The sequence below is a fragment of the Chinchilla lanigera genome, unplaced genomic scaffold (genome assembly GCF_000276665.1).
Source record: "Chinchilla lanigera isolate Chin_1 unplaced genomic scaffold, ChiLan1.0 scaffold00019, whole genome shotgun sequence".
NCBI classification, from domain to species: Eukaryota; Metazoa; Chordata; class Mammalia; order Rodentia; family Chinchillidae; genus Chinchilla; species Chinchilla lanigera.
In genome coordinates, this window is record NW_004955420.1 from 26,062,754 (window position 1) to 26,090,226 (window position 27,473).

At 55.7% G+C, this 27,473-nt stretch overlaps 2 protein-coding genes and 1 long non-coding RNA gene across 8 annotated transcripts in view; 1 reads left to right on the plus strand and 2 right to left on the minus strand.

Moving 5' to 3' along the window:
• Fyco1 (FYVE and coiled-coil domain containing 1) overlaps positions 1-14,093 on the plus strand; it is a 57,226-nt gene extending 43,133 nt beyond the window's left edge. For all 5 annotated transcript variants that reach the window (XM_005383460.2, XM_005383458.2, XM_005383462.2 and 2 more), the window contains exons 15-18: positions 4,191-4,286; positions 7,728-7,938; positions 10,147-10,256; positions 11,205-14,093. In XM_005383460.2, the coding sequence (XP_005383517.1) occupies positions 4,191-4,286; positions 7,728-7,938; positions 10,147-10,256; positions 11,205-11,280 (493 nt within the window). In that variant the 3' untranslated portion in view covers positions 11,281-14,093. The remainder of the gene's footprint in view (positions 1-4,190; positions 4,287-7,727; positions 7,939-10,146; positions 10,257-11,204) is intronic.
• LOC106148363 lies at positions 12,934-17,439 on the minus strand. The gene is made up of 2 exons (XR_001233724.1): positions 17,240-17,439; positions 12,934-13,648 (listed from the first exon to the last, which is right to left on the minus strand). It is a non-coding gene; the product is annotated as an uncharacterized LOC106148363 (long non-coding RNA).
• A 3,252-nt stretch (positions 17,440-20,691) lies between these two features.
• Ccr9 (chemokine (C-C motif) receptor 9) overlaps positions 20,692-27,473 on the minus strand; it is a 10,296-nt gene continuing 3,514 nt past the window's right edge. For both annotated transcript variants that reach the window (XM_005383464.1, XM_005383463.2), the window contains exons 2-3: positions 26,206-26,250; positions 20,692-22,934 (exon numbers count right to left, since the gene is read on the minus strand). In XM_005383464.1, the coding sequence (XP_005383521.1) occupies positions 21,846-22,934; positions 26,206-26,226 (1,110 nt within the window). In that variant the 5' untranslated portion in view covers positions 26,227-26,250 and the 3' untranslated portion in view covers positions 20,692-21,845. The remainder of the gene's footprint in view (positions 22,935-26,205; positions 26,251-27,473) is intronic.

The following is a 27,473-nucleotide window of genomic DNA, read 5'->3' on the forward strand; positions in this document are numbered from 1 at the left end:
GAAATGCAGCTCTGGGTGAGTGCCGAACCATTTGTGTCTTGGATTTCCCCGGAAACACTCAAACATTTTCCAAATACAAGTAGTGGGAGGAGAAGGGAAAGTGGCAGAACCACAGCTGCAGATTTAGCAGGTCAGACTCCGTTCCTGCCTGCCTTCTCCAGGCACCTGGCACCACCAAGCCGGTGCTTTTGAGATGTCTTGGGATGTCACTTCCAGGATGCAGGGATGAGGTGTTTGCTGCTGTTGGGAAGGAGGGTCTCATGCGTGGCCTGGCAGGTGACAGGCTGGTGACTTAATGTCTAATGCACCACAGAGAGGTGGGCGAGCCGGAGCCGCCCCGTAACCCGCTGATGGTGCCAGCCGCTGGTCGTGAGGATGGGCCATGGGCTTGCGTGCTGGTCGCGTGGTCGGTCCCACGGCTTCGGAAGTCAGGAGACTCAGGGTTGTTCTTCACTTGCTTTTAGGCAGAAAGGAAACCAGTGACTGAAAGGAAAACTACTAGGAGTTTACTAGCAATTTTACAGTGAACTAAAAGTAATAAAATAATAGAAAAATAGAGGACACCCCCCTATACACACACATCTCAGAGCAAGTGTGGTGCAGGGTCTGGCTCTGTCCAGCCCTTCAAATCTGTGCTGGCCACAGCCTTCTGCCCTGGCAGACACCCTTGAGCCCACTGTCCAGCAGTGGCCACAAGCCCGTGCGGTGACAGCACATGACCTGTGGCAGTGCAGCCTGGAGCCAGGTGTTCAGTTTGATTTCATCCTGATGAGGATGGGTTCAGCTTCCCATGTCTCCTGGCTGCCGGCTTGGGGGTGCTGCTCTGACCTGGTGACCCGCCCTGCTCCCGGGTGATGACAGAGCAGGACCCCGCCCCTGGGCCTGAGGAGCCTGGTTAGGCGCAGGAGCAGGTGTCTCCTCACTGTGAGGGGCAGCAGAGGCCCTGCCTCCCCCGCCAGCCTACAGGCCTGGGAGTGGACAGCGAGCATAGGCGTATCGATGGCTGACCCAGATGCACTGTAGGTGCCAGTTGGAGGGACTCCACGGCGACCCTCGCCCAGGTGGAGTGGGCTCCTGCACGGTGTCGGGTGGAGTGGGGCTCAGCATCTCCCCGTTTGCACTCTCCATGTTGTTCTCGGTTGCATCCTTCTCGGAGGGCATTTGGGATAGGGAAACCCTTACCTGGTAACACAGAAGGAGGAGGTGGAGGGTACAGCAGCTGCCCAGCAGCACCCACCCAGCCACCCCCGGGGGGTGAGCAAGCTGGGGCACCCATGTGCGTGCACCAGAGGCCCAGCCGTGGAAACTCAGCAGGAAGCGGTGGCAGCCCTCAGCCGCAGGAAGCCACCGTACCTGGCAGTGAGCACGACTGCCACGGAGCCGTGGAGAGAGGTCGCTGTGGGCGCTGAGTTTATCCAGCTTCCCTTCGGAGAAAACGATCACTAAGGGAGCAAGGAAGGGCCTGCAGAAGGAGAGGTTGCCCTCTAGTGTCTGCTTGCGTCGCCTCTTGTCCTCAAACTTGGCTTCTAACAATTGCTTGAACGCTTTCTGCCTCATCCCACAGAAATGCACTTCACGTGGCGACCCCGGTGTGCACCTCTGTGAGGTGTGATCAAATACGGGGTAGGTTGAAAGTTTAAAAGTTACAACAATGAAAGATACCTTGCCACAAAGCCCCCTCAGAATACTCCCTTTGACTTGGAGCACACTCATCCCATCGCCCGTGCCACTTTCTGCAGCAGCTCTGGAGTCCTCTTTCCTGAGTGTCTTTAATTGGGCTGTCTTGCTTCAGTGTCCTAAATCAATTCAGAATGTTGACCTATCATGGTCATTTTTAATTTGGGAGCCAGAAGTTCCATGGCGCCAGTTCCCGGGAAGCGGGTGGAGAAGGACACAGCATCATGTTTTTGCAAGCCTGTCTTTCCATCAGATGTGCTGGGCAGCAGCAGCCCTGGTGTTTATGACACCTCACAAAGACACACAGGAAAGAGGACTGCAGGGCTGCTGCAGAAAGTGCCAGGATGATGGGATGAGTGTGTGCAGAGCAAAGGGGAAGACTTTGAGGGGGGTTCATGGCAATGTGTCTTTTGCTATAATAAAAGTGTTTTGGTTTTTTTTTTCCAGTCCCGGGAATTGAACTCACGACCTTGCCAGGCAGGCACTATGCCGCTGAGCTAAATCCCCAGCCCCAATAAAAGTTTTTTAGCTTAAACGTTCACCCATATGTTCCCACCACTCCTTATACATAGTGGTGAATCAAGTGCCTCCTAAAACAGTGCTTATCCTCACAGCACTTAATGTACTGTTATACTGATAGCTCCTACTTTATTTGTTTCATTTTTATGTGGGTGATAACCTGCTAAATGGACTCACAGCCGCTGAGCAGATCACAGCCCCAGACTGATTGAAAAGCAAACTCCCTGCCTCTAATCGTTACCTCGGGGACAGTCTTCCCCACATATCCTTGTCCCTGTGTAGGGCACCTGCTCCGAATCTGCCCCTTGCAGGTAGCCAGGCCTTGACTGTCGGGCGTGGTCAGAGCGAGAGTGATGGAAGGGAGAGACACCGATGGAAGACAGCTTTGATCCCACATGCAGGAAGACTGGGACCTGCCACGGTTCTCAGCGGTTCCCAGCCTGTGTTATTTTTTATCTCAGTTTCAGTACGCGCACTTCGGGCAAGGCTGGCAGCAAACGAGCCTGCACGGGCTCAGACCGCCTGCTCTGGCCTCCGCTTCCCCGCCGTCCGGGGGAGGGCTGGGCTCAGTGGTCCCTCTCAGGGAAGTCTTGTGATTCTCCTTGTCGGGGAGGGGCTGGGGCCCAGTGTTGGGCTCGCAGTAAAGATGCGCCTGATGGGGAGGAGGTCAGAGTGGATCCCAGGGGACTGGGGTGGAAATACGCAGCCGGGTGGCAGCAGGTGCCGCAGCACGTGAGCTTGCTCCCCTTGGCTGAGAAGAGCAGCAGCTGGGCACATTCCCCAGCCACCTCCCCGGGCTCTGGGCCTTGCTGTGCCACAGCTACCGCACAGGCGGTCCGGGCTCCGACGGTCCAGTGCATTTGCTGCACCTGCCCTGCGAGAGGGCCCCTCTCCCTGTGGGTGTCACATTCTCACGGGTGGGGCAAGGCCGCCACTGCAGGGCCCTCGGCAGCACACGGGGCAGGAGGGCAGGACGGAGCTCCGGGAAGTGCTGGGCGCCTGGGATGGAGGCGAGGAGTGGATATGCCGGGGGCCGGGTGGCAGCAGCCTTGTAGGGAGCAGCTCTGGGTAGGGGCAGTTTGGGATGTGCTGACCTTACCTGGGGCCGTGTGGAGCGAGCCCAGCAGGGCTGTTGAGAAGGCCTTATTACTCCGGGGGGTGGGGGTCTCCTCGTGCCAGCCTCCCACTGGGGACATTTTTCTCTTCTGGACCTATTTGTCCTATTCAGTGCAGCTGGGGGCTGGCGGGAGCCGGCCAGGCTCTGAGGCTCTGAGATTGGATCAGCCATGGGCGGGGGCCAGGCCCGGGCAGGGAGAACGCTGAGCTCAAGCAGAGCCTCTGCCTCTGGCCCCTGCCCTGCCACAGCTCCGGGTCCCCATGCAAGACTCGAGGCTTGGGGCTGCAGTCTGCTGATGTGTCCTGAGGGTCAGTAATTCCATGGGGGTAAAGACATCCATGGTCAAAGACATACAAGGACCGCAGGGTTCGTACCTCACAGTGTGTTCACTGCCGGCGTCAGGGGAGTGTGTAAGTGCACCACGACTTCCTGCAAGAAGGGGACAGTGTGCGGCACTCCCCGCCAGAGCAGGATTCCACGGAACACAGTCGGGAACACTCGGGGACATGGGACGGCTGGCCCGCCAGTGGCTCCCATTGCATCTAAAGGAGGAGGTGATGACTTGGGTCCGTTCCCTTTGTGCGTGTCTGTGCCACTGCCTCCTGCCCCTCGGCCCTGGCCCCTGTTGCTGTGTCCCAGAGGTGACCCTCGCAGGAAGCAGGAAGTAGGCTGCTGGTAGCAATGCCCACTGTGATAGTCGCCAGCTGGACGGGTGCTCACCCTCCTCACAGGGCCGGGAAGACATCACCACTGTCCCTGACGCCTCCTCTTCCCACCCTGGCCTCGGGGGCTTCCGGGCCACCCCCCTGAGACTCTCAGGGTCTGGGACCTTGCTTGCTGGGAGCTAATGGCCATGTTCTCCTGTGTGACATTTCAGAGACAACGCCTCACACTTGCTGACCCCCGAGGATACTGAGGACTTGCCCATGGGGCAGGATGCCGAAATCTGCCTGCTGAAGTCCGGGGAGCTGATGTAAGTGGCAGGGATCCCAGAGAGGGACCCAGAGCTGGGCACCGCCCCACACTCTGACTTCAGTTTATGCTTTTTATTTTTAACGCATGATTTATACACGTTAAGATGCTCCTTTTACAGTGTGCAGCCCCTGAATTTTAACACGCGTGCGGCGTAGGCACTGCTACAGTCAGGGATCGAACGGTCCCGTCACTCCCCATTCCTGTAGTGACTTCCCGACTGCTCCTTCTCTTTTCAAAAATAACTGTTTAATTTTCTGACTGCAAGAGCAGCACGTTCGCGTTGTAGGAAATTAGGAACCTGGAGATGAGAAGCCGCTGTGGTCCGTAGCGTCCACCGCAGCTGCACACAGGCAGCCTGTAAGACGCCGGTTTACGCGGGAGCCGCGGCGTGAGGGGAGGCGCGCGCCGTGGTGAATGTGTGCATTTGCAGGACGGCTGGGCCTGGGGAATGTTTGAAGTCAAAAAGGGAGTCAAAAAAGTTCTTTTGAAATAGTTGTCCTGGGGGGCTGGGGATTTAGCTTAGCGGCAAAGCGCCTGCCTGGCAAGCGCAAGGTCGTGAGTTCGGTTCCCGGTACCAGAGAAAAACCAAAAAAAAAAAAAAAAAAATGAAATAGTTGTCCTGGCTGCAGGGGTCCATCACGGAGCCATCTGCCATGCAGACATCTTGTCCAGGTGTTTCTGGACAACTGTGGTTTTCATGGACCCTGTGGGTCGGGCAGAGTCTTTTGGGACAGTTATTATCAAGCCTAAGCCTGGGGTCCCCCTTCCATCACCTATCGGCTGTATTTCCTTTATTGTTATTTTTCTCATTAAGGATTGACAAAAGTGACTCCATTTTTATGGGGCCTGCCAGTCTCTCTTCAGTACACACACACAGGGGGCCCTTGACTGCGAACTCGGCTCACTCCCCAGGGCCAGCTGTAGCTCTGGCTGTCAGCCAAAGGCTCAGGCGCCTCCACACAGCTTCAAAGTCCTCTCCTTGTACAGGCAGAGCTCAGTGTCCTTGGAGAGACACTGGCCCAGGACTTCTCAATGAACCCCACGCAGGGAAGGATGTTGTGATGTCATTTACATTACAGCATCCTTCCAGAGCACTTTAAGGCTTAAATCTGTGTCTGAGACCATCTGGAAGCGCAAGCGGCTGGCATTCAGGTCATAATTCAAGACTTTGGTCGTAGGTTAAAACTCAAATGCTGGTCATAAAGCAAATCGTATGTCAGGCTGGTTGTAACTAGAGGGTCTGCTGTATTTATAGTTTCTTGATGTAAATACCCTAAATCCTCTTTTGGAACCTTGTCAGCTCACTGTAGCACAAGTATCTTCCCACAGCACTGATTTCTCCAGTGTTGGATCCCCAGCAGCACCATAGCTGTTCAACTCTTTAAGTGTCCTTTCCAGTGGTCTCTTCTTCCTGAACTCTGGGATTCATGATACAAAAGTCAGGCAGTTTGCTTATGTCTTGCAAGTCCTTAGGGACCCCGCCAACACACCCAGTTCTTTTCACTGTGCTGTTCAGGCTGAGTGAGCTCTGGTTTTCTCTTTTCAAGTTTAATTGTTTTATTTATTCTCGTTCGAGCCCATCCTGTAAGTTTTTATTTTATTTGGTTTGGTTTTGACTTGTCCGTCTGCAGTTTCAGGGATTGCACCCAAAGCCCTCATGCTGAGCTCCATTCCCAGCCCTTTTTGGTTTTTTGTTTTTTGGGTTTTTTTTTAAATTTTGAGACAGGGTCTTGCTAAGTTGCCCGGGCTGGGCTAAAACTTGCGATCCTCCTGCCTCAGTCTCCCAGAGTGTCGAGATTGTAAGTCTGCACCACCATGCTCAGTTTAGTTATATTTTTTTAGTATTTCTAGGTGTGATTTTTCTTTCTTTTTTACGTTTTCATTGTTTCAAGAATAGTTGAAGCCGTTATTGAGGCATTTCTATGACAGCTGCTTAAAATCTGATGTTATCAACGCTGGTGTCTGGTGTCTGCAGTTTCTTATGCTAGTTGTGATTTTCTGGTCCTCAGCATGACCCATAGGTGGGGCTCGGAGCTGCCAGGTGGTCGTTTCCTGGGATCCTGAGGGCCCTGGCGAGCCACCCTCTCTTCCCTGCCCTTCACATGTACTGCGATCTTCTGCTGACTCAGGTGCAGGTGCTGTAGTTGCACTGCGTGAGGAAAATCGAGAGCATGTTTAAAATGTTGATTATCGAACGTGCTGAAAATGTACCTGCAAATGAAGAGATAACAAAAAAGATGGATTCTGAGTAGAACACACAGAACAGGCAGACCCTTAAGGAGGGAGGGGTAAAGTCAGCGCGGAGAAGAGCTCACAACTGCCCTGTGAGTAAAATGCAGAGTGTACCTGTTCCTCGGAGTCGACATTTCCGCCTCTTTCAAAGAGGACAGCGAACGAAGGTTTGGCACCTGCAGTGCAGGAGAACCTGAAAACACGTTAAAGGTGGGGCTAGCTCAGAACGCGGGGAGTTGGTGGGTACGCTTGGCTCTTGTCAACTGGAATTTCTGGAGGCATGTAGTAGATTTTACCCCTGCAGTGTGAGTCTCTCCCTCTCCCTCTCTGTCTCTCTGTCTCTCTCTCTCTCTCCTTCTCTTCTATTACTGGGGATTGAACCCAGGACCTTCACACTGACCTACATCCCCAACCCTTTCTGTGTTTTTATATTTTTGTAATAGGGTCTTGCTCATTTGCCCAGGCTAGGCTCTAACTTGCCATCCTCCTGCCTCAGCTTCCCAGAGTGCTGAGATCACAGGCGTGTGCTGCCACACCTGGCTCAGTAGCGAGCTTCTCTTATTCATCATGATACTCAGGCAGAGCTGGCAGAGCCTTTCATTGGCATCTCCTCTGGAAAGCCCGAGATTATCCTGGCAGAGTGGGTGCTGGCACCCAGAGAAGCCCCAAGCCCCAGATTAGAGAGTACCCCAGCATTGGGGGCACCCATGGCTTTTTATGTGGCAGTTCAGACAGATGTCCACCTCTTTCCCAAAGCAGAACCCACTCTCCGGCCTGCTGTGATGCTTGAAAGTTGTGAATATGGGGTAAGAGCTTTTACTTAGAAAGAAGGGTCCACTGAGCCTTCCTTTCCATCCTCACTTGGGGGACAGGAAGGTGTTTTCCCCACAAAAGGCAACTAGGCGCAGTGGCAGGTGCGGGCTTTGGGTCAGACCTGTGTGGACGGGGCTGTGTTCTCCTTGTCCGAACCAGAGCTTCCTGGTGGGCCCGTTACTTCTGCAGGAGCCCCGCCCCACTTAGCGTGAGCTAGAGCAGGGGGCACGGAGCCCGCCCTCACCCCTGGTTATTCCACGCCTCTGGCAGCCCTGCGGGACACAGAGCGGGACCTTTGTGTGTCAGAAGAGGCGGAGGACCTCACTGGCACCAAGCTGGCCAGTGAACCCAGACCCATCCCCCGAGGTCAGGTCCCTCTGCATTTCTCCGCTAGGATCAAGTTACCCCTGACCGTGGACGAGATCGCCAGCTTCGGCGAGGGCACCAGGGAGCTGTTCGTGAGGTCCAGCACCTACAGCCTGATCCCCATCACCGTGGCCGAGGCGGGCCTCACCATCAGCTGGGTCTTCTCCTCCGACCCCAAAAGCATCTCGTTCAGCGTGGTCTTCCAGGAGGCAGAGGACACGCCCCTGGACCAGTGCAAGGTAGGCAGGCCCCCTGCCAGGCCCTGTTTCCCCATGCCAGGCGTGCTCCCTCCTGATGCCAGGGCGGGCAGAGTTTGTCCTTTGTGGGCAGAGAATGACCCGCGGCTCAGGACAGCTGTCTCCAAATGCCAGAGGTCACTGCTGTGCCAGGCAGATTGAGTCTGACCTTGAGAGAGGTCAAAGTGAAGCCGAGAGGGTTCCAGGCGCAGGGCTGGGATACGGATGACTTTTTCATGGAGCCACGCAGAGCCAGATGGGCCACCTCGGCAGGTGTGACCTCTGCCCTGGACGCAAAGGTGACAGCAAAGCAAGCGCAGAATCGCTGGGGTAGGGAGATGGAGCTCACAGTGCCGGATCCCAGCTCGTGTGACGTCTCAGGCTCAGCCGCGCCACCTGCCCACGCGTCGCTGAGCTGTGGGCCTGCCCTCCTGCTCGGTGGCTCACACAGCACATACTGGTGACCCTGAATCTTGGGGCCCCAGGGCCCCGCCTGGCCTCTGGCTTCTGGGTGCCCTCCCAGGAGATGAGCCCTGTCCTTCTTCACAGTGGACACCAGGGGGCAGAAGAAGCCCACATCCTGGGTGCTCGGATACCTTCTACCTTCACAGCTCCTCCTCAGCGGGGCATGGGGCAGCTGGTACCTCAGCCTGCCTCTGGGTACATGCGCCCAGCATCCCTCCCAAGGGACCCGTGGCCCCTGCTAGCCTGGGACTTGTGCGAGAAAGCAAGCTCCGAGCGATGACAGCTGAGCTCGGCTTCCACAGTGACAGAGGCACAAGCGCAGGAGCTGGGCGGGTCCTCGGATCGGCAGACACCAGTTACTGAGCGTCTGCCCAGGGGAATAGAGAGGTCGGGACCCAGGCAGCCAAGGTCACAGTGTCATCAGAGCCCCTAGAAGACTCGCACCGCTGATTCCAGGGCGCAGATGTCCGAGGGGGAGCCGTGCACTGCGGTGGCCCTGGCCGAGCGGCTGTCCCCACCTCAGGCCTGTGGCTGGGGAGGAGAGCCCTGGGCTGCCGGCGAAGGCCGCACTGGGAGAAGCCAGGAGCCGCAGTCGGGGGGTGCGATGTGGGCGGCACAGAGGAGGCGCAGTGCGTCCAGGAAGCGGGGCTGAAGAGACCCAGGAGAGACGGAAGACGCCCTGGAGTCATGGCAGCCGAGGCACAGGCTGGGCCCAGTGGACACAGCAGCGAGGGAAGCACGGAGCTCTGAGCATCTCCATCTTCACAAGGCAGGCAGCTCTCCAAGAAGCCAAGGATACATGTCAGCATCTCAGGAAAACGACAAAGCAAACCCAGCCTCAGCAGAAGGAAAGAGATAATAAAGTTCAGAGCAGAAACAAGTGAACTAGAGAATCAAAGAACAATAAAGAGGATCGGTGAAACACAGAGGGTTCTTTGAAGAGATAAACCAGATTACCTAAATAAACCAAAACAATCAGAGAAGACCCAAATAAATAAAATTAGACATTAAAAAGGAACATTACAACAGTTGCCCTGAAATCCATGCAATCATTAGTGATCACTTGTTCCAGGAAATTAGAAAACCTAGGAGAAACTTCCAGACATGAATGAGGACCAAAATTGAACCAAGAGGCTCCAGAAAACTTAAACAGCTGAATAAGAAGTAATGAGATTGACTCAGTAATAAAAAGTCTCCTAACAAAGAAAAGTCCAGAACCAGACAGATTCACCAATGAATTTGACCAGACTTTTAAAGAACGAACACCAGTGCTCCTCAAAGGGTTCGGTGAAGTAGAAAGAGAAAGTGCCCTTCCAAACTCACTCCACAAATCCAGGATCATTCTGCCACCAAACCCTGGGAAGGACACAAGAAAAACAAAGCGATGGACCAGTGTCCTTGGTGGACACAGCTGTGCACACCCTCAGTAAATCGAACTAGCAAATCGAATTCAGCAACACCTTGCGAAGACCACAAATCACAGTCCAGTTGGTTTTGTTCCGGGAATGCAAGGGTGGTTCCACATACACAAATCAATGAATTAGTGCAGCACTGAAAGAATCAGTGGTGGTGGTCAGGGGCAGTGGGGCCAGGTCAGGACCTGCAGGACACGGATGCCCACAGCGCCACAAGTGTCGCCAAACCCAGGTGAGTTCGTGACTCTTCAGCGGTGACCCGGAAAGAGCCCTCAGCCTCTGCACCATGGGGCCCCTGCCTCTGTGACCGTCCTGTCCTCCCTCCCCCCAGGTCCTCATCCCCACGACCCGGTGCCACTCCCACAAGGAGAGCATCCGGGGCCAGCTGAAGGTGCGCTCGCCTGGCATCTACATGCTCATCTTCGACAACACCTTCTCCAGGTAGGCGGCGGTGACCGCGCCCCCCCACCTCTCCGCCGCCCTCTTGCAGGCACAGAGGTGGACCCCAAAACCCTGCTCCACCACGGACAGTTCAGGGTGGTGGTGTTCTGGGGTTCGCTGTGAACTTCATAAGGCAGGGTGATGGTGCCGGGGTCCTACCCTGAGCCAGAGGGGGGCCTGGAAACACGAGAGGGCAGAGCGGATGGAGGAAGTAGGGGAGAGCACCGGACGGGAGGCTTGGGGTGGGGGCAGGACCCAGCCCAGAAGGTAGACTGGGCCCAGCATCTGGAGAAGCCAGCCTCTGACAGTGTGCTGCGGCTGCGACTGCAGCTCGGGGTGTCCAGTTTAGGGGTGCGGAGGGGAGACGGGAAGGAGGGAACGGAGAGGTGGCTGGAGGACGCCTCTCCCACCTCGCTGCTTGGAGAGACCTGAATGCTCTTCCCTGCCCTCCCCACCGAGGTGGCAGGACCTCAGCGCAGGGCACCCCCAGGAGCTGCTCTTGGAGCCCCAGCGGTGGGCAGGTGCTCGGCTCCCCCGGGAGGCCAGGTGGGGCGGTAGGTACACGTGGCATGGCGCTGGGGTGGCTCCTCCCTGCCCAGGCCCTGCCTGACGGCTGTGTGTCAGCAAGCAAGGCCCTGTGGCTGTGGAGAGGCTGCAGCCCGCCGGGGTCCTCTCTTGGGCTGACCGAGACGTTGGAATCTCGGTGGCAAGCCTCATTTAGATGCCCAGTGAGAAGGAAGCCCAGGCTTGTCTGTCTCCTGGCTGCTCGCAGGCGGCTCTGAGCACCAGGAGGCCCACAGCAGTGCCCCCAGGCCCGGCCTTCTGTGGGGACCCATGCTCCCCCTCAGGTCCCATCCCCCAGCATCTGGCACCCACACCTGCCGGGTCCACCGCGACCACAGCTGTCAGCCGCAGGCGACACCCTCCCTCCCACCTCTCTTTCCTCAGGTTCATCTCCAAGAAAGTGTTTTACCACTTGACGGTTGACCGGCCTGTGATCTACGACGGCAGTGACTTCCCGTAGTGCCAGGCACCTGAGCTCCACGGTGTCACCTTATCCACAGGAAACACTACACTTCCTCCCCTGTCACATGAAGCCCAAGAAAAAGAAAGAGAAGAGGAGAGGCAGAGCGCGGCCACCAGCCTGGCCTTGAGCCCGCAGCTCTGCCCTCAGCCCCCAAACATCCTCTCAGCCCCCGGCTCCTAAGCTCAGCAACATTTTCCCAGCAGTCCTCACACCCCGGGGGCGCCCGCCGGAGCTTCCACCTCTCCTGGAGCACAGCTGGTCCGAGCCAGGCTCAACCCAGCAACTCCCCGGTGACCTTGCTCCGGGTGCGCCAGGCCCACCCTGTGCGTCGCGGGACGGCCCAGACCGGGGCTGCTGCGGGTCCTCCCACCACCCCTGCCAGCCCCTCCTCCGGGCACTCGCTGTCGCTTAAGTGTGGGGCTGCACCGCACTCAGCGATTTGGAGGGGGCCGCTAAGCAACGCTGTCCTCACGGGGCTTTGCCCGGGTGGCTCTGTCCTTGGGCAAAGCCCTCGCTCAGTCAGGCCCCTCAGGTCAGCACAGCCCAAAACCCAGTGTGCCCGGGGCGTCTGGGGCCGGGGAGCTCGAGACCCGCGCAGCACCGTGAGTCACCCTGCTCTAGCCTGGCTGTTTACACACAGGAATGTCCGCCTCACCGAGACACCTGTGTTCCAGTGGGCAGAGCCAGGCGGGGCCACTTTCAAACGCTGAACAAGTCTTCGGTGACTTAGAAAGTAGAGTAGCAGAGGAAACAGGTCGTAACTTATTCTTGTCCCCACTCCCCCTGCCAGTGCCCAGCCCCATGTGCCCACTTCCTTCCCTGACGGGGTCCTTCCCTTTACCCCCACGAGGAGCTCCCACTTGCTGGCCTCTGTCCCGCGCGGCTGGCCACCTGCAGTCCCGCCGCAGTGCATCCACAGGTGTGCAGAGTGTGGGACACAGTGGCCCGCTGCGGCCTACTAGGCGCCCAGCCCGGTCACAGCGCCAGCAGAGAGGACCGCTGTGGGTCACACGTGAGAGGAGGACAGAAGAGCCGGGGCTCTCGTGCCCTGTCCTCGAGCTGCCTGTCCGCGGCGGCCAGGTGCCGTCATGCACTGTTGCGGGCACGGCTGCTCAGCATGGGGCAGAGAGCTTTCCAGTCTCCAGTGTCCTCCCTGCATGCCTCACGGCCTGAGGGGTCTCAGGAGCGGGCTGTCCCACCTTCAGACCCCCGCCTTCTTGCATAGGCCATCAGAAGCTAACAAAGGAGCCCCTGGCATAGCCCTGAATCTCCTGTCAGTGCTGGTTTCCCAGGATGCCTTGGGGCTCTGGCCAACCTGATGGCCCCTCGCTGGTCCCCCTGCCACCCAGCACAGCAGGAACCACCTTCCCAAGTAGCTGCTGTGGGTGGGGCCTAGAAGGGCCCGCCATCCCTCCGAGTTCCGTTCTGAACATCTGCCTCGTCACAGCAGGGACTGAGGTTCAGAGACCACGGGCTGTCTGAAGCCACCCAGAACCGCTCCTGGAGGACGGCCGGGCCCCGGTCACTTCCTGTGGGCCTCAGCCTGTCTATTTCTTGTGCTGAGTGGACTCTCGTACAATATTAGCTTGCTGCTCAGCTCCAGTTTGCAGTACACTCTGTAGCTAAAGAACATGTTGGCCCGTCGAAGGCTGACTTACACACATAGCTTTATTCTTACTCTTACAGTTCCCAGCTGTACTGAGGTTTAGAGCCTGGGGTCATTTTTTAAAATGCAAATGACGGTTGAATCACTGCTGATGGCCATAGCCCTGTGAGGCACAGCTATACCAGAAGTCACAGCAGCCGTCCCGGCCCCGGGTCACTACCCCTTCCAGCCTCACTTTCTGAAGCATGGCGACCTGCCTGACACAGGCATCCACCACCGAGGCCGCATGGTCCCCGCGGAGCACCCGGCCTGGGGACACGACTGCAGGGGGATACGGCGAAAGCAGACAGAGTCTACCACAGGAGTCTGAACTTCAGAACCCCATGGGCTTGGGAAGTAGCGAAGCAAAGCCTCGTCACATAACTCAGAGGTGAAGGAACGGTGTTTCTGAATGTTCAGCGGCTATCTGCAGCAGTGAGGCGCTCCAGCCCCGATGGAAGGAAATATTCCTGGAAGGGTGGGGTCTCATTCTGGTGGACACTCTCGGATAGGCTTCATAGGAGTTTCATTTTTAAAGTCTGCCTTGAATCCTTTAGACCGGAAAGCCATTCTTAGATCAGGCTTGGGAACTGGAGCAAAGAGAAGCCATCTGAGGTGCTCAGAACCAAGGAGCGCCTTGCCCTCTGAGACCACCGCGCACGTCTACACAGGTCAGGGCTCAGCGGGGCTCGGGTGAGCTGCTCTCCCGTCGTCGTGGTTCTGCCAAGGAAACAGGAGAGATGGGTTAATGACTCCCTTTTCCCTTACAAGCACTTTTTTTTAATAAAGTAGATCTCTAAATTTCAGGGAGCATCTTTGGTAGGCCAAAGCAAAGCAAAAAACATGGCTTCCTGAGAGCCTCGTGGTGCGCATTATCCAGAGACGCTGCCCCAGAGCTGCAGGGACACCAAGCCTGGGGCAGAGGCTCTGGAATCAAAATGCACTTTAATGCCCCTCCTGTCCGCGGCCTTAGGACGGCGGGTGTGGGCGCCCGCGTCACTCTTAGCTGCCAAAGAATCGCCCAGTGGCACATTGGACACCAGCAGCCGCCCCACAGTGGGGCCAAGACACTTGTACCCCAGAACATCTTCCTTTATAGCGTCTGCTAAGCCATTTGGAAATATTTTTAAACCTCAGGATTTAAATAAACACTATGGCATCGGGAGTAGCGTTGTCTGTCATTCTGTTGAAGGGACGCGTGGTAAGCTGAGGGACAGAGTCACCCGGACCTGCGCCAGGGGCAGAGCATCCTTTCCCCACGATGTGGCGCTGGCGGAGGACGAGGGCAGCGCTCCCGCCGCGACCTGCCCTGCTGTCCCTGATGCGGATGGAGGGACAGAAGTACTGCGGTTGCCCTGGCCTGGCTGGATGAGCTCAGCCGGGCTGTCCACTCTCGCCCCTCACCCCAGCGTGTGGCGGACATCGTGTGAGTGTGCCCCTGGCCCCCGAGAACACCGCCCAGCACCCCAGGCTTCCTTCCTCTTCTGGTCAGCCGCTCACATGGCTTCTCATACAGCCATACTTCCAGCAGTGCTGGTTGTCTCTCCTGGGCAGGGGCTGGTCTCGTTCTCCCTCCCCTCCTCCCCACCGCAGTGGCCCCACCATGGAGCAGTGTGCCAGGCGCTGGAGCAGGGAGGGCTCACAGGCTGACTCTGCCAGGTGCAGAGCTCCTGGAGGCCGGGGTGCGGGGGGCAGGCAGAGGGACGGACAGGGACGGAGTGGGCCACCTAGGCCCAAGGAGTGCACTCCGGCGGGGCTGGGATGGGGGCCTCCACATGAACCCCGGTTCGTTTCACCCCGTCCCTAAACGGCTGAGAGACCCCAGGGGACCGGGGTTCCTGCCAGAGGGTTTCCAAGCCCACATCCGAGTCCCTCCAGGACAGGCCACATCAGTCCCCAGCTGTTGAGGACCCAGCGCCCCCCAGGTGACAGAGGGCGCTTGCTGCAGGGTCAGCCCTTTCGGTTTGAAGATTCATGGGAAAAGTCTCTCGCTGCCCACACACGTCTGAAAGGCAAATTGATGAAACCTGTGACCCCAAATGAGAAAAGTGGCTCTTTCTTGAGACCACAGTTAAAGCTGAAGCTGTCAAAAGCTGGGGCGGGAGCACTGTGCGACCGAAAGGCTTTCGGAGCGGGTTAGGTTGAGGGGAAGGGCAGCCTTTGACTCCGCACACCGCGGGCTTCTGACGCAGCGCGCTTGTGACCTCAGGTGTTTGCTGTGGCCCCTCGCCCCCTGCCTCAGGCTGTGGGAGGACAGGCTGCTGGCCGGGTCTTCACACCTCAGGCACATCTGCACTCTGTGACCGCGGAGTGAGCCTGAAGCCTGAAGCCCCTCAGCTCTCCAAGGCACGCGGGGGGCTGGGGCGCACGTGTCCTCCCCCGAGGAAGGCCCTGTTTGTAGACCAGCCAGCTTCTGGCCTGAGCCTAGAGTCAGAGATTGGGTTTCCTCCAGGGTCTCTTGGAGCCCTGCTCCCAGGGCAGATGCAGGAGAGGAAGCCATTCCCCTGAGGCCTGGACACCCACCTTCCGGTCAGCAGGGCAGTGCTAGCTCCTCCCCTGCGTGAGAAAGGACAGAGGCGGCAGCAGCCTCAGCCTCGCAGGCTTTTGCCCATGAGTGAGGTATATGTGCACCAAAGGTCTTCAGAACAGCAGCTCGTCCACACGCGTGGGGTCCCCCCAGAACTGCTGGGTGTTCTCAGAAAGGGCTCACACACAGCCCTAGGGAGCCCCATGGAAGGGTCACAGGGAAGTCAGCAATCCTGGGTGGGGTCTGTGGTTATCAAACATCTAGACACAGAGCCTCCGGGGAGCGCCCAAGACCCACCCAGGGCTCCTTGTGCTCCAGGGTCCCCTCGTTTGGTGTCAGGGGACACTGAGCAAGGTCGCCTGGTGGCCTGAAAGCATTCAGGTCCGTGCGCATCACCCTCGTCAGCGCCAGCTCCTCAGGTCTGGGCATTCACCATGGGCGCGGTGGTCAGGGACCCCACGAAGGTCCTTGGGAGCATGGCTGCGTCTCCACGGGCTTGGCTAGAGCATGAGGACGGGTGGGTCTGCCTCCTCATTTACAAGGGGCCTTGAGTGACAGGACAGGGACTCCCCTACTCCACTGGCATGGAGATGCAGCGGTGGAAACTGCTGTCCTGGAGGACATTTCCAAATTAATTCCCTGCCACGAAACTATTCTGCGGGTTCAACGCTTTTACAGACACAACTGTGATGCTTAGGTTGTTATTCCAGGGCCTGTGGAGAACTGGTAGAGCCCTCAATGGAAACATAATTCCTTCCTTTAAATCTTTACCCAGGGCAGCTATTAGAATAAATGAATTCATTTAAAGTTACTGAATACAAAATGAACGTATAAAAAATCAGTAGCATTTCTGGATGCCAACAGTGAACTATCTGAAAGAGAAATCAAGAAAGCCACCCCATTGATGATAGCTATTCTTAAAGCCTAGGAAAAAATTTAACCAAAGAAATGAAAGATATCACAATGAAAATTATTTTTAAAAAATCGATGAAAGAAATTGAAGAGCACATGAATAAATGGAAAGATACAGCACCACATATTCATAGGTTGGAACTGCTATTGTTGAAGCACCCAATACAATCTACCCAAAGTGTTGGCGCAGTTCTTATCCATACCAATGGCTTCCTTCACAGAAATACAGAAAAGTGATCCTAACACTTACGTGCAACTACAAAAGACATCCAAAGCAATTGGGAGAAATTGGGAGAAAACAGAACAGGGCTTAGAAGCATCACACTATCTGACTTCAAAATATACTATAAGCAGGGCACAGTGACACACTCCTGTAGTCCCAGCTACTTGGGAGGCTGAGGCAGGAGGATCCCCTGAGTCCAGGAGTTTGGGAATAACTTAGGTAACATGAGTTAAATTCCCTCGCTTAACAAAACACACACACACACACACACACACCACAAACCACAAAGCAATAATAATCAAAACAGCATGGTACTGGCATAAAAATAGATACAATAACAGAATCATGAACCCAGAAATAGATCAGTGCCCACTGTTCTTTGACAAAGGCACCAAGAAAAAGACAGTCTCCTCCTTAAGTGGTGCTGGGAAAACTGGATATCCAGATGTGGAAGAATGAAAGCAGACCCTCGTCTCTCACTATGTACAAATAGCAGGCTGCAATGGGTTAAGCAGAAGACACCATTCACGTCCCCCCGCGCTCACCAAAGGGGTCACCTTCTTAGCAAGCTCCCCAGCGCAAGGCCGTGAAGGGAGGCCAAAGAGCGAGCCATGGTCTGTCCCCTTCTCAGGGCCCCATGTAGGCCCACCTTGTCCTGCAGCTCTGGGTCTGTGTAGAGGGAGATGCGTCCATGTTCCTCGGTGTGACCTCCCCCGGGACCGCGTGCCAAGCTCCAGGCTAGGAGAGATGTACCAAGAACCCAGCAGGTCAGGCTCCAGGATCAGAAAGTCAGGCACCCATCTCCTGCTGCCACTGGATTACTTGGCTTACACAGTGCAGTGGTTTTCAAGTATGGCCCAAGTCAGCTGATCGCCTCCCCTACGAGGTGGAGCCCACAGCCCCCGCCTTCCACTCTCGGCTGGCTCGTGACTACCCTGAACAGTGAAAGAGAGGAGAAGTGACTCTGTGTGGCTTCAGGAACTGTGTCAGAAAAGGACATGCAACTTCCCCTCCTCCTCCTGGGGTACTTAGTCCAGGGCTGCCAGCTGCCAAGTGCTGTGTGCTGGGCCTGGCCGCAGACCACAGGCCAGCCACAGAGTCTACCCTCCACCAAGCCCGCCCGTGACCACAGCCCGGCTGGCATCTGACTGCAGCTCCATGAGAAACCCAAGCTCGAAATGCTCAGCTGAGCCCCTTCTAGCTTCCCGACCCTCGAAATCGCCGGTGAACTGACGTCACGATTGTTTTACGGCACCAAGTTGTGCAGCGAAGGTAACGGACCCAGCAGACTGGAGAATATGCATATCTTAGAACCTCTTTTTGCATTTAATTGTGAATAAGAGTCTAGATGAGAACATTTCACAAAGCTGTGTTTTGTTTTATCGAGTTCTCCCCGGACTTCATGCAAGCAAGCCTGATGCACGCTCCGACCACACGTTCTCTCTCCACCTTCCCGTCCCCGGGCCTCCGGCCAGCCGTGCAGGCCTCAACTGTGCCTCTGAGTCCTCTCCCGGCAGGTCACAATCGGCCACCATGCCCGCCTGATCTCAGCACATCCCGCTGTGTGGCCACCGTCACAAAGACACCCGAGCTGCCTGCCCACCCGCCAGTGGGGAACCGTGGAAGCAGCACGTGTTTCCCGATCCCTTTGTGCACCGGCAAGTCTGACCGAGAGCTGCCTACCTCGGGGTTCAGGAGTTAGTGATGACCTAGTCTTGGGGCTGTCAGAAGAGCAAGGGACAGAAGAGGCAGGGGACAGACAAGTGGGGTGAGGCAGGACCCAGCATCAGGGACTCCATGTCCCGAAGAGTGCCTACGCCCAGGCGCAGGGTCCCTGCACTGTACACACACACACACACATGCACACACATGCACACACATGCACACAGACACACATGCACACAGACATACACACCCAACATGTACACACATGCACACAGACACATGTGCACAGAGACACACACATGCACACATTCACACATACACACACACCCAACACACACATGGACACAGATATACACCCCCAACACAGGTGCACACAGATGCACACACCCAACACACACACATTCACATAGACACATGTGCACATAGACACATACACACACACCCAACATACCTAACACACACATATACATGCACACAGACACATGCACAGAGACACATACACACACGTGCACACAGACACATGCATGTGCACACACACACACCTCCAGCTGAGGGCCTGGCTCCTTCGCCAGGGAATTGCAGCTCCATAGCTGTGCACATCTGGGGAACAGCTGGGGGAGGGCAGGTGGGAAGCTGCTATTCTGCACGAACGCTGGCGTCATCCTTGGCCAGTCACCTTGGAAAGGTGCACCTTGGAAAGAGGGCGTCGCCAGGGCCTTCACCTTCACATCACAGCTTAGGTCACGCTGGCCAAGCCTGAGCCTGTGTCCCCGGCCCTCGGTCCTCAGCACAGAGTGGGGCCCGGAAGGACTGGCTGTGGGCAGGGCAGCAGCCCCTGGAGGAGCGGGAGGCTGAGGGCACGAGCTGACCACGCTCCACGCAGCCTTTGTTCGTGCATCTCCACAGGACCATGGAGACCGTGTTTTTGCTTAGCCTGCGGTGTCAAAACTGATTATGTGCAAGCAGGCATGTCGCGAGTGGAAAGGGCCTCACAGCTTCCAGAGCCGCTTGCTGGAGGGACACGTTCGCCTGTCATTTGAAGGCTTTGATAGCAGAACTGAAAGAAAGACGTTGGAGGGCCATTCGTTGCCTGAGTTGAGTGCACCAGTGGTGTAGAAATGAGTAGCGAGGCACCTCCCTGACCTGACTGGACAAGGTCGGCACCCGAACAGGGAGGCCCTCGTGGCCTAGTGGAGAGCGTATTCTAAGGCCGGGGTGTTGCTTAGCCACGCACACTAAACTAGTGACAACAAAATGAGGAGAAAGATCTGCTTTGAGCATCCAGCCTGTGGGATAGTGCTGGAGGTGCAGCTGTCGGAGGCGCAGGGCTTCCTCTTCTCCCACAGTCCTTCAGAGCCCTTGCGCAGACCTCCCTTGGCAGCAGGCCGCCCAGAGTGTAAGAGGACAGGAGCCCACCCTCGCTGAGGGACAGCAACCCTTGTGCTCCTGAGCTGGGATGGGGCCGGCGTGCGGGGTTGGGCTCTGGGCTGGGCCCCTGGGAGGCTCTGATTCTTACGAGACCAGCTCAGCACAGAAAGCCAAGTGAACCAGCAGGGACGCTACAAACACAAGCTGCTCGCCTGCACGCTTTACCGAAGCAGAGCCGGCGGAGGCGTCCGGGGCGGCCCATTACGACGCCTCAGGCATCCATGGCAGCTGTGTCTTTGAGTCAACACTGTCACAGAAGTGCCACCACGCTCTACCACGTCGCCAGGCGGGGACCCCCAAGCTTGAGGAGACCAAGGTGGCAAGAGCACGCATGCGCTCCGGGCTGCTCCTAACCCAGCTGTGGGAAACAAGAGGTCCTGACCACACAGCACCCCGCGTGACTCACAGGCTACCAGGAAGCTGGACAGGGCACTGATTCCAGCCCTGTCCCCGCCAGCATCAGAGGCGCTTAGCAGACAATGCCAAACTCAAGTGTGTCCCCCCGTGTCCCGACTACACAGTCTCCTCCGGCCGCTCCTACTTCATTCTCCCTGGGACTTCTCTTGGAAAGACAGTCGCATGGGTGGTCACAAGGATTCCTCCCTCTGACGGCCGAGGTGGTGCTGCTGTACTGGGCCTCCTGGTGTGCTGGTCCTGGGCCTGCCCTGTCCTCCCGGCGGCAGGGTGAGTGAGCCCCTTGTGCTGCTCCTTGGCCCTCCCCCTCCTGTCCTGTGCTTTAGACGTGGGCGGGGAGAAGAGGCTAATCCAGCAGGGCCTGGGGCTTGTGCGTCCCCTCTGGGAAGGACAGTGTCAGGACTGAGACCCCCGAAACCCAACGCACCCTGGGGAACCAGGCCCTTCCGCCGAGGAGAATGAGCAGGCCAGGGTGCTGTGCACAGTGCTCCAGCTGTCCAGCCCGAAATCCCATTTGGCTCACTGGGGACAACTTGGGAAGCAAATTTGTCAAGAGAAAAAGATTGTTTTAAAAACTGTTGAGCCGAGCCAGTTTCATTGGAGATTTTATTTCTCTTCCTCTTCCCATTCATTGTCTATTTGATCCCTTAGTTACACCCACTTAAAATACTAAGAAAATAAAGAGCAAGTAATCAATATTTTAAATACACATTAAAAAGCACTTCTCCAATGTTTTCAAATGTGATAAATCTGCCAAACAGTGAAAGACACAAAGCAAAAATGATTTATAGTACATATTTTTTCAGCCTAGTTTCTAGGGTGAAAAGCTAACAAAACGCAAGCACTAGAGAGGAAGAAACGGGGAAGAAGCACTGGGCCATGGAAGAGAACAACAGTGCCAACCCACCCTCCAGGGAGCAGGCGAAGGTCTGGCCCCAGGGCCACGCAGCCACGCCAGGGCTGTGCCCGGTAACGCGGAGCACCGCGGTGCTTGCTCAGGCTGTTCAGACCACAGCACGATGCCGGCGGACAAGCTGAACCTTCACCCCGGTCAGCCCTGTGGCCAGGCTTGGCGCCCCAGGCCTCCCGAACAATGCGGAAATGGGTTGGAGCTAAAAGCCTGTGGTGACTTGTTGGTGTGGTCGGTTGTCCAGGGGCTCCCTGAGCGGTCCTGCACTCGGTTTCAGAAGAGGAATAAGGTCCCTCATCACCGGCCTAGAGGGGGCCAAGGGCAGCAGAGGAAACGGACCTGAGGCTGTTTGGAAAGGCTCTAGGGAGAGGATCTGTAAGACCCACATGGGGACCCCAGAGGGTAACGTCCCGGAGACAGACACGTGCGGGAACGCACTGCTGGGTGGCTGTGGAGAGGCCGGTGCTCATCTGCTCCTTCCAGGAGAAGCAGCACCCGCTCTGAGGCCAGGACGATTCACAGAGTGCCTCGAACCCAGAGGCTGCTCCCGGCCGGCGGCATCAATGCGTGCGCCCAGGTGGGCCTCGCCGCTGCTCGTCCGTCTGCAGAAGCGCGGCCACTAGCCCGTCGGCGGCCTCTGCGGCAGTCAATTTCGAAAACTCCAGTTTGGCAAATTAAGACTGAACGTGATAATGCTCTTCCGATCATCCCTTTCTCCATGTCTCCCCTCATTTCCTTTCTAAGCTTCGGTCTCCTCTGGTCCCCTCAGTGGGGAAATGGGGGCTGCCTGTCCCATTACTTCCAGAAGGATGGACCGTGTGCCTCGGAGCGGACACCTTTACAGGGACAGCGCGCCTGACGTTGTCTCCAGCAACATGGATGACAGCTTCAGGCTTCCCTGTCGCCTTGTGTAGGAAACCCACTGGGCCTGGCTGATGCACCCCAAGTTCTTCAGGGTTTTCACAAGATCCCGGCGGAACCGCTCACCCACAAACACATAGAGAACGGGGTTCAGGCAGCTGTGGAAGAAGGCGAGGGTCTGCGTGACGTGGAGACAGAGGTCAATGTTGGTGGAAATGGCGCAGCTAGAGAGGAACGCAGTGTAAGCGTCTATGGTGCGCACCAGCAGGACACAGCTGTAGGGGAACTGAGACAAGACAAAGACGCTGAGGACAGCGGTGGTCACCCTGAGGGCCTTGTGCTTGGACGACCTCTTGGCCTGCTTCAGGGTGTGAATGATGATGGTGTAGCAGAAAGCCATGACCACGAAGGGCAGGAAGAACCCCAGGATGACCTTCAGCGTCAAGACAGCCGACTTAGCTTTGGTGCTGTCATCCCTCGGGTACACCATGGTGCAGGCCGAGACGCCAGATTCCCTCTTGACTTGGCTGAACAGGATTTCCGGGGTGCAGAGCGCCACGGCCATCACCCAGATGGTGCAGCAAACCATTTTGCTGTACACGAGGCGTTTCCGCCTCCAGATCTGCGCCTTCATGGCCTGGGCGATGGCGATGTACCGGTCCACGCTGATGCACATGAGCAGCAGCACGCAGCTGTAGAAGTTCATCCAGAACAGCCCGTTGACCACCTTGCATGCCAGGGTCTGGAACTTCCACTGGTCCGCGGCGGCGATGGCCCAGAAGGGGAGGGTGCCCAGGAAGAGGAGGTCAGCAATTGCCAGGTTCAGAAGGAACATGTCGGTCATGGTCTTCACTCTCGTGCAGTACCAGTAGACAAGGACGACCAGGCTGTTGCCCACCGTGCCCACGATGAATACGAGCCAGTACAAGGGTGGCAGGAATTGACTGGCAAACTGCCTGACACTGGACTTATTGCAGAAGACTTCCGGGAAGTTGAAGGTCACGTCGTCATCCCCAGAAGCTGTGGCATCGTAGCTGTAGTCACCAGACATATTCGGAATAAGGTTCTGCAGGGGACACAGGATGGCACTCAGTCAAGGACAGTCTTTTGGGGGTCTTATCTGACTGACCCTCCCAACCCCAACAATCTGTGACAAGGCAAAAGACATGTGTGTGGGAAATAGGGGTCCTGAGGACATCTTCCTGGCTGTGCTATGGTTTGGACGTGATCCGGGAGTGTCAGCCAAGGCCTCCAGCCCCAGAACAGTGGTCCCCTGGGTGGCAGTGCTGGGACAGTAGAACCTTCCAGAGTGGGGACCGGTTAGGTCAGAACATCTCCCTCAGAAGGGGCTGGTGCCGTTCTCTTGGGACCCCGGGTTGTCACACAAAGAAAAAGAGCCTCACCCGGGTCTTCCCTGCATCCTGTCTTCCTGTGACTGCATGGCCCCCTCCCACGTGCTCCCACCATGGTGTCCCTGCAGTGCCGTGATATATCCAGAAGGCAGCCCCAGAGGCCCGAGCCAGTGGCATTGTCCAATCTTAGACATTTAGCCTCCAAAACTGAGCCAAATGAACCTCTTCTCTTTATGCATTATCTAGCATCTGGCATTTGTTATAGCAACAAAAAACAGAGCAATACAGTTTGTGAATAAACACACACACACACACACATTTATGCATTATCTAGCATCTGGCATTTGTTATAGCAACAAAAAACAGAGCAATACAGTTTGTGAATAAATATTCCACAAACTTTTACGGAGCACCCACTGCAGGGTGGTTACTAGGCTGGGTACCAGGATAAAGTGGTAAATAAGTCGGACACATTTCCCACTCTCACGGGACTTAGCTCATTCACCAAAGAGCTGGTTGTTGTTGTCGTCGTCGTTGTTCTTGTTTCATTTTATTTGGAGACAAGGTCTCGCTATGTAGTTTAGGCTGGCCTTGAACTCACAGCAATCCTCCTGCCTCAGCCTGTCAAGTTCTAGGATTACAGGTATGCTCCGTGACACCCATCTCCCCCACTTTCCATAGGTCCCTGGCCTAGAGCCACCCTAGAACCCCTGCTAGGGGCAAAGGAAACAAGGGTTGGAGGTGAGGGCCTGAGCCCTGCATCCCTGGATCAACCCCGGGGTAAGGGAGTGGAGGAAGCAGGCTGGTGGGCAGAGGGGGGGAGATGCACAGACATACTCAGGGGAAGCCGGGCCACTCCAGCTGCACTGTCCCCAAATGCTCTCCTGTGGCCTTGGTTCCCAACCCCTTGGGGACAACCAGCTCCCACACTCTTGCCTGGGGGACAGCGTGCCCTGCCAAACTGCCTCTCTGCATTTATTTCCCCTCAGGCAAGTGCGATCATTGTTTGGCTGTGTTAGGGCTCAAAGTCACCCCAGAGCCACAGAGACTTTTCTATTTTGTTCTGAATAGCTAATAAGTATTCAGGTACAAGTATTTAGTTTATGCACTTAAATAATAATCTCAAAATAAAATATTCTCTGCCTGCCATTAGCAGGGCTCTGTCTACATAGCTTATAATTTCCCTCTGCTTCTGATAGATGCGACCAGCTGTTCCGAAGCCACGTTTTAGGTGGAACGCTAGTGTTACACAGTGGAGAATCTGTATAGCACGTTACGTGAACTTTGAAGCTTGCAATTCTCCCATGTGCCCTGAAGCCTCTAAAGAAGTCCTACCAAATCGGTTTTACAGAATTTCAGTTGTGCATAGCACAGCAAAGTTGTGAAGAATCCTTCAGAAGGTGTTGCATCCTGAGTAACGTTTTCTTAACCTCAACCTGTGTGTGCACATATGTGTGCGTGCATGTGCATGCTCATTAGTGATCAGGGCACAATGAGCAGGCCGACTGTTACGGTTTGTGTCTACATGTTCCCCTAAATCCTCAAGCAGTCATGGGGTGGGCTTTTAAATATTTTATTGATCTATAGTCCAATGCTGGGATTATGGGTGTGAGTGCTACACCTGCCCTGAGGTGGATAGTTTGCATATGGAAGGGAGAGGAAGAGGCTGCTTGCTGCCACTCCTCCCTTTTGCTCTTGTTGCTTTTGCTGTTTTCTGCCACCATGAACGGTTGCCCTCTGCCATGTGGCACTCTGCCTTGGAGCCAGCCAAGTATGGATTGAAACCTCCACAGACTGTGAGCTAAATAAACCTTTCCTTCCTTAATTTTGAGCATCAGGTATTTTGTCTCAGCAACAAGAAAAAAAGTAACCAAGACACCGACCCTAGGCAGTAGGTGGTAGGGGGCTGCTGTCTCCTGAATTCTGAAGCTGGCACCCAAAGCCCATCCTATGTGGGTCCTGGCTGGCAGGAAGTAGCAGGAGAACCCAAGCACCAAGGAAACTGGGCCACACCTGGGAAAACTGGACATTTAGTTGTGGCTCTACCTCCAGTGTGTGAACAAGAGGAAGTCCTACTGCAGAGAGGGATGGGGAGGGGGGGGCTCTGGGGACCATTGTTCAGGACAGGACAGCTGGGAATGGCCCGGGACTTCGAGAAGCTGGGGAAATCCCCTCCCTGTCTTGTAGATGCTGATTCATTCATCCCCCATTCACTCTTGGCCTTTCACAGTAACCTGGACCACTCTATGAAGGCCCAGTGTCCTGGGAGGAAGACCTCACAGGTGACACGTATTTCAGGAAGGTGACACATATCAGGAAAGAGGCCAGGAGAGGCCTACTGTGCTGCACGCTGGAGCGGGCATCGCCAGGCCACTGGGCAGCCAGCTCAGGGCAGTGCGCTTTGGGAGAGCTTGGAGCCAAAGGAAGGACTTCGGAGACAGAAGAGAGACTCCCATGCTGGCGTGCTGTCAGTACAGCCCTCTCTTCTCCATCACCATCTCCGAGTGCCTGCTTCCTGAGTGGTAGCAGAGTTAAGCGTTTTCTCCTTGACAGTTCTCTACCTAAGGATTTGACTCAGCAGGTTTTGCCCAGCTCTTGATCTCTCAGAGGAACACAGGCCGCCGCCTGCTTTGGGAAGCACTTCATGGTGTGACAACGTGCCAGCCGCGGGCACCACCCTCCCCTCCGCACTTGAATTCCCCCCAAGTCTCTTCTGTCTGAGTTTCAGAACAGACCCGTGGAACTAAGCCCACCCTAGTTAAAAATCATTAAAAACCCTCGCTACTATTAATATCTAAAATTATGCTGTCCTCCTCACAGCGTCCCCCAACCCCTGTCCTCTGGTTTGCAAAGCCCTCTGTGCCGGCATCAGGTGTGGCTCTGCGAACCACAGAGACCCCTCCCCCCCACGGGCCCCTTCCCAGGCCCCCAGTGGGTACGGGGCAGAGGGCGTACTTCGGGCACCCAAGGGCGCGCTGTACTCACTGCGAACTCTGTGGATGTCATGGCCGGTCAGGTACAGTCCTGCTTCTAGAAAGAGAGCAAAAATCAAAGAGAGCACTGGCTTGTAAATGCACAACAGCAACCACAAAATAGAGATGGGGTATTAAACTTCTTTATGCTAATGGGGCCACATGGCTCGCAACAGCCGCTGGCTGCGGCTCACTCAAACAGTCCCCTCTCTCAGATCAGCATTTCATCTGTTTCCAACTTCTTTTCATAATTACTGAAAATTCCCAGGTAAATGGGCGTTGCGCTTACTTCAGAAAAGTTGTACCCTGCCCCTTTCTTCCTACGCACTAGAACCCTGGGCTCTGTCCACATCATGTTTCAGAATCACTCCGGGGTTTTCAGAGTTTGGGGTGCTAAACATCTGCCCGCATGGCTCAGGTCACCACCGAGAAGTCCCAAAAACCTCTGTCTTGTGATAGAAAACTCAACCAGCAAGCAGAAAAACAGCACATTGAGACCAAGAATTACTTTTTTTTCTAAAGGTAAAAACACTCAGCTGAATTCAGCAGACCTCAAGTCAGCAAACCTAATTTCATTACAGTTCAGGGAGACTAGTTTTTGAGACACGAGTTGGAAAACACATGAGGAGGTAAAACATCAATCAGATGACACCTGAGAAAATTTTCCAAGGTAAGAAGAAAGGCTTTAGCGAGTTTGAGGCTGGGGACATCCACAACGCCCTGACGTGTGCGGATGGACCGCACCTCGTTGGAGGGCAAAGCCACCTGGCGACACTGGCAAAGCTCAACACCTCTGACTCAGCGATCGCCCTCTGGGAATCTGTTCGGTTCTCATAAAAGAGCATAAAGATACATGCATGTCAGTGAATGTTTTCTTGCAGAGCAAGAAGGAAATGGAAATAACCAGCACTTGGTACATCCATTCAGTAAACCACACCTGGCCAATGAAAAGAGGAAGACGGAACTGAGGTGGATGGAAAGGAGGTCACCAGAATTACTAGATTAAAATGCAAGGCATGGGAGACTCGAATATGAAAGAATACACACTTTGCTGCTAGTTACTACAGAAGTTTCTCTGGAAGGAGCCGGAAACCTAGTGACAGGTGGAAAAGGAAACTTTCATCTTTCCTTTAGACTTGACAAACTGCTTAAATACTTCACTGAGGGTAAGATTTTATTTTAAGAGCTATCATAAAACTAACTTGCCAGGTGAAGAAGGAGGAGGAGAAAGAGAAGGAGGAGGAGAAGGAGGAGGAGGAGGAGAAGGAGAAGGAGAAGGAG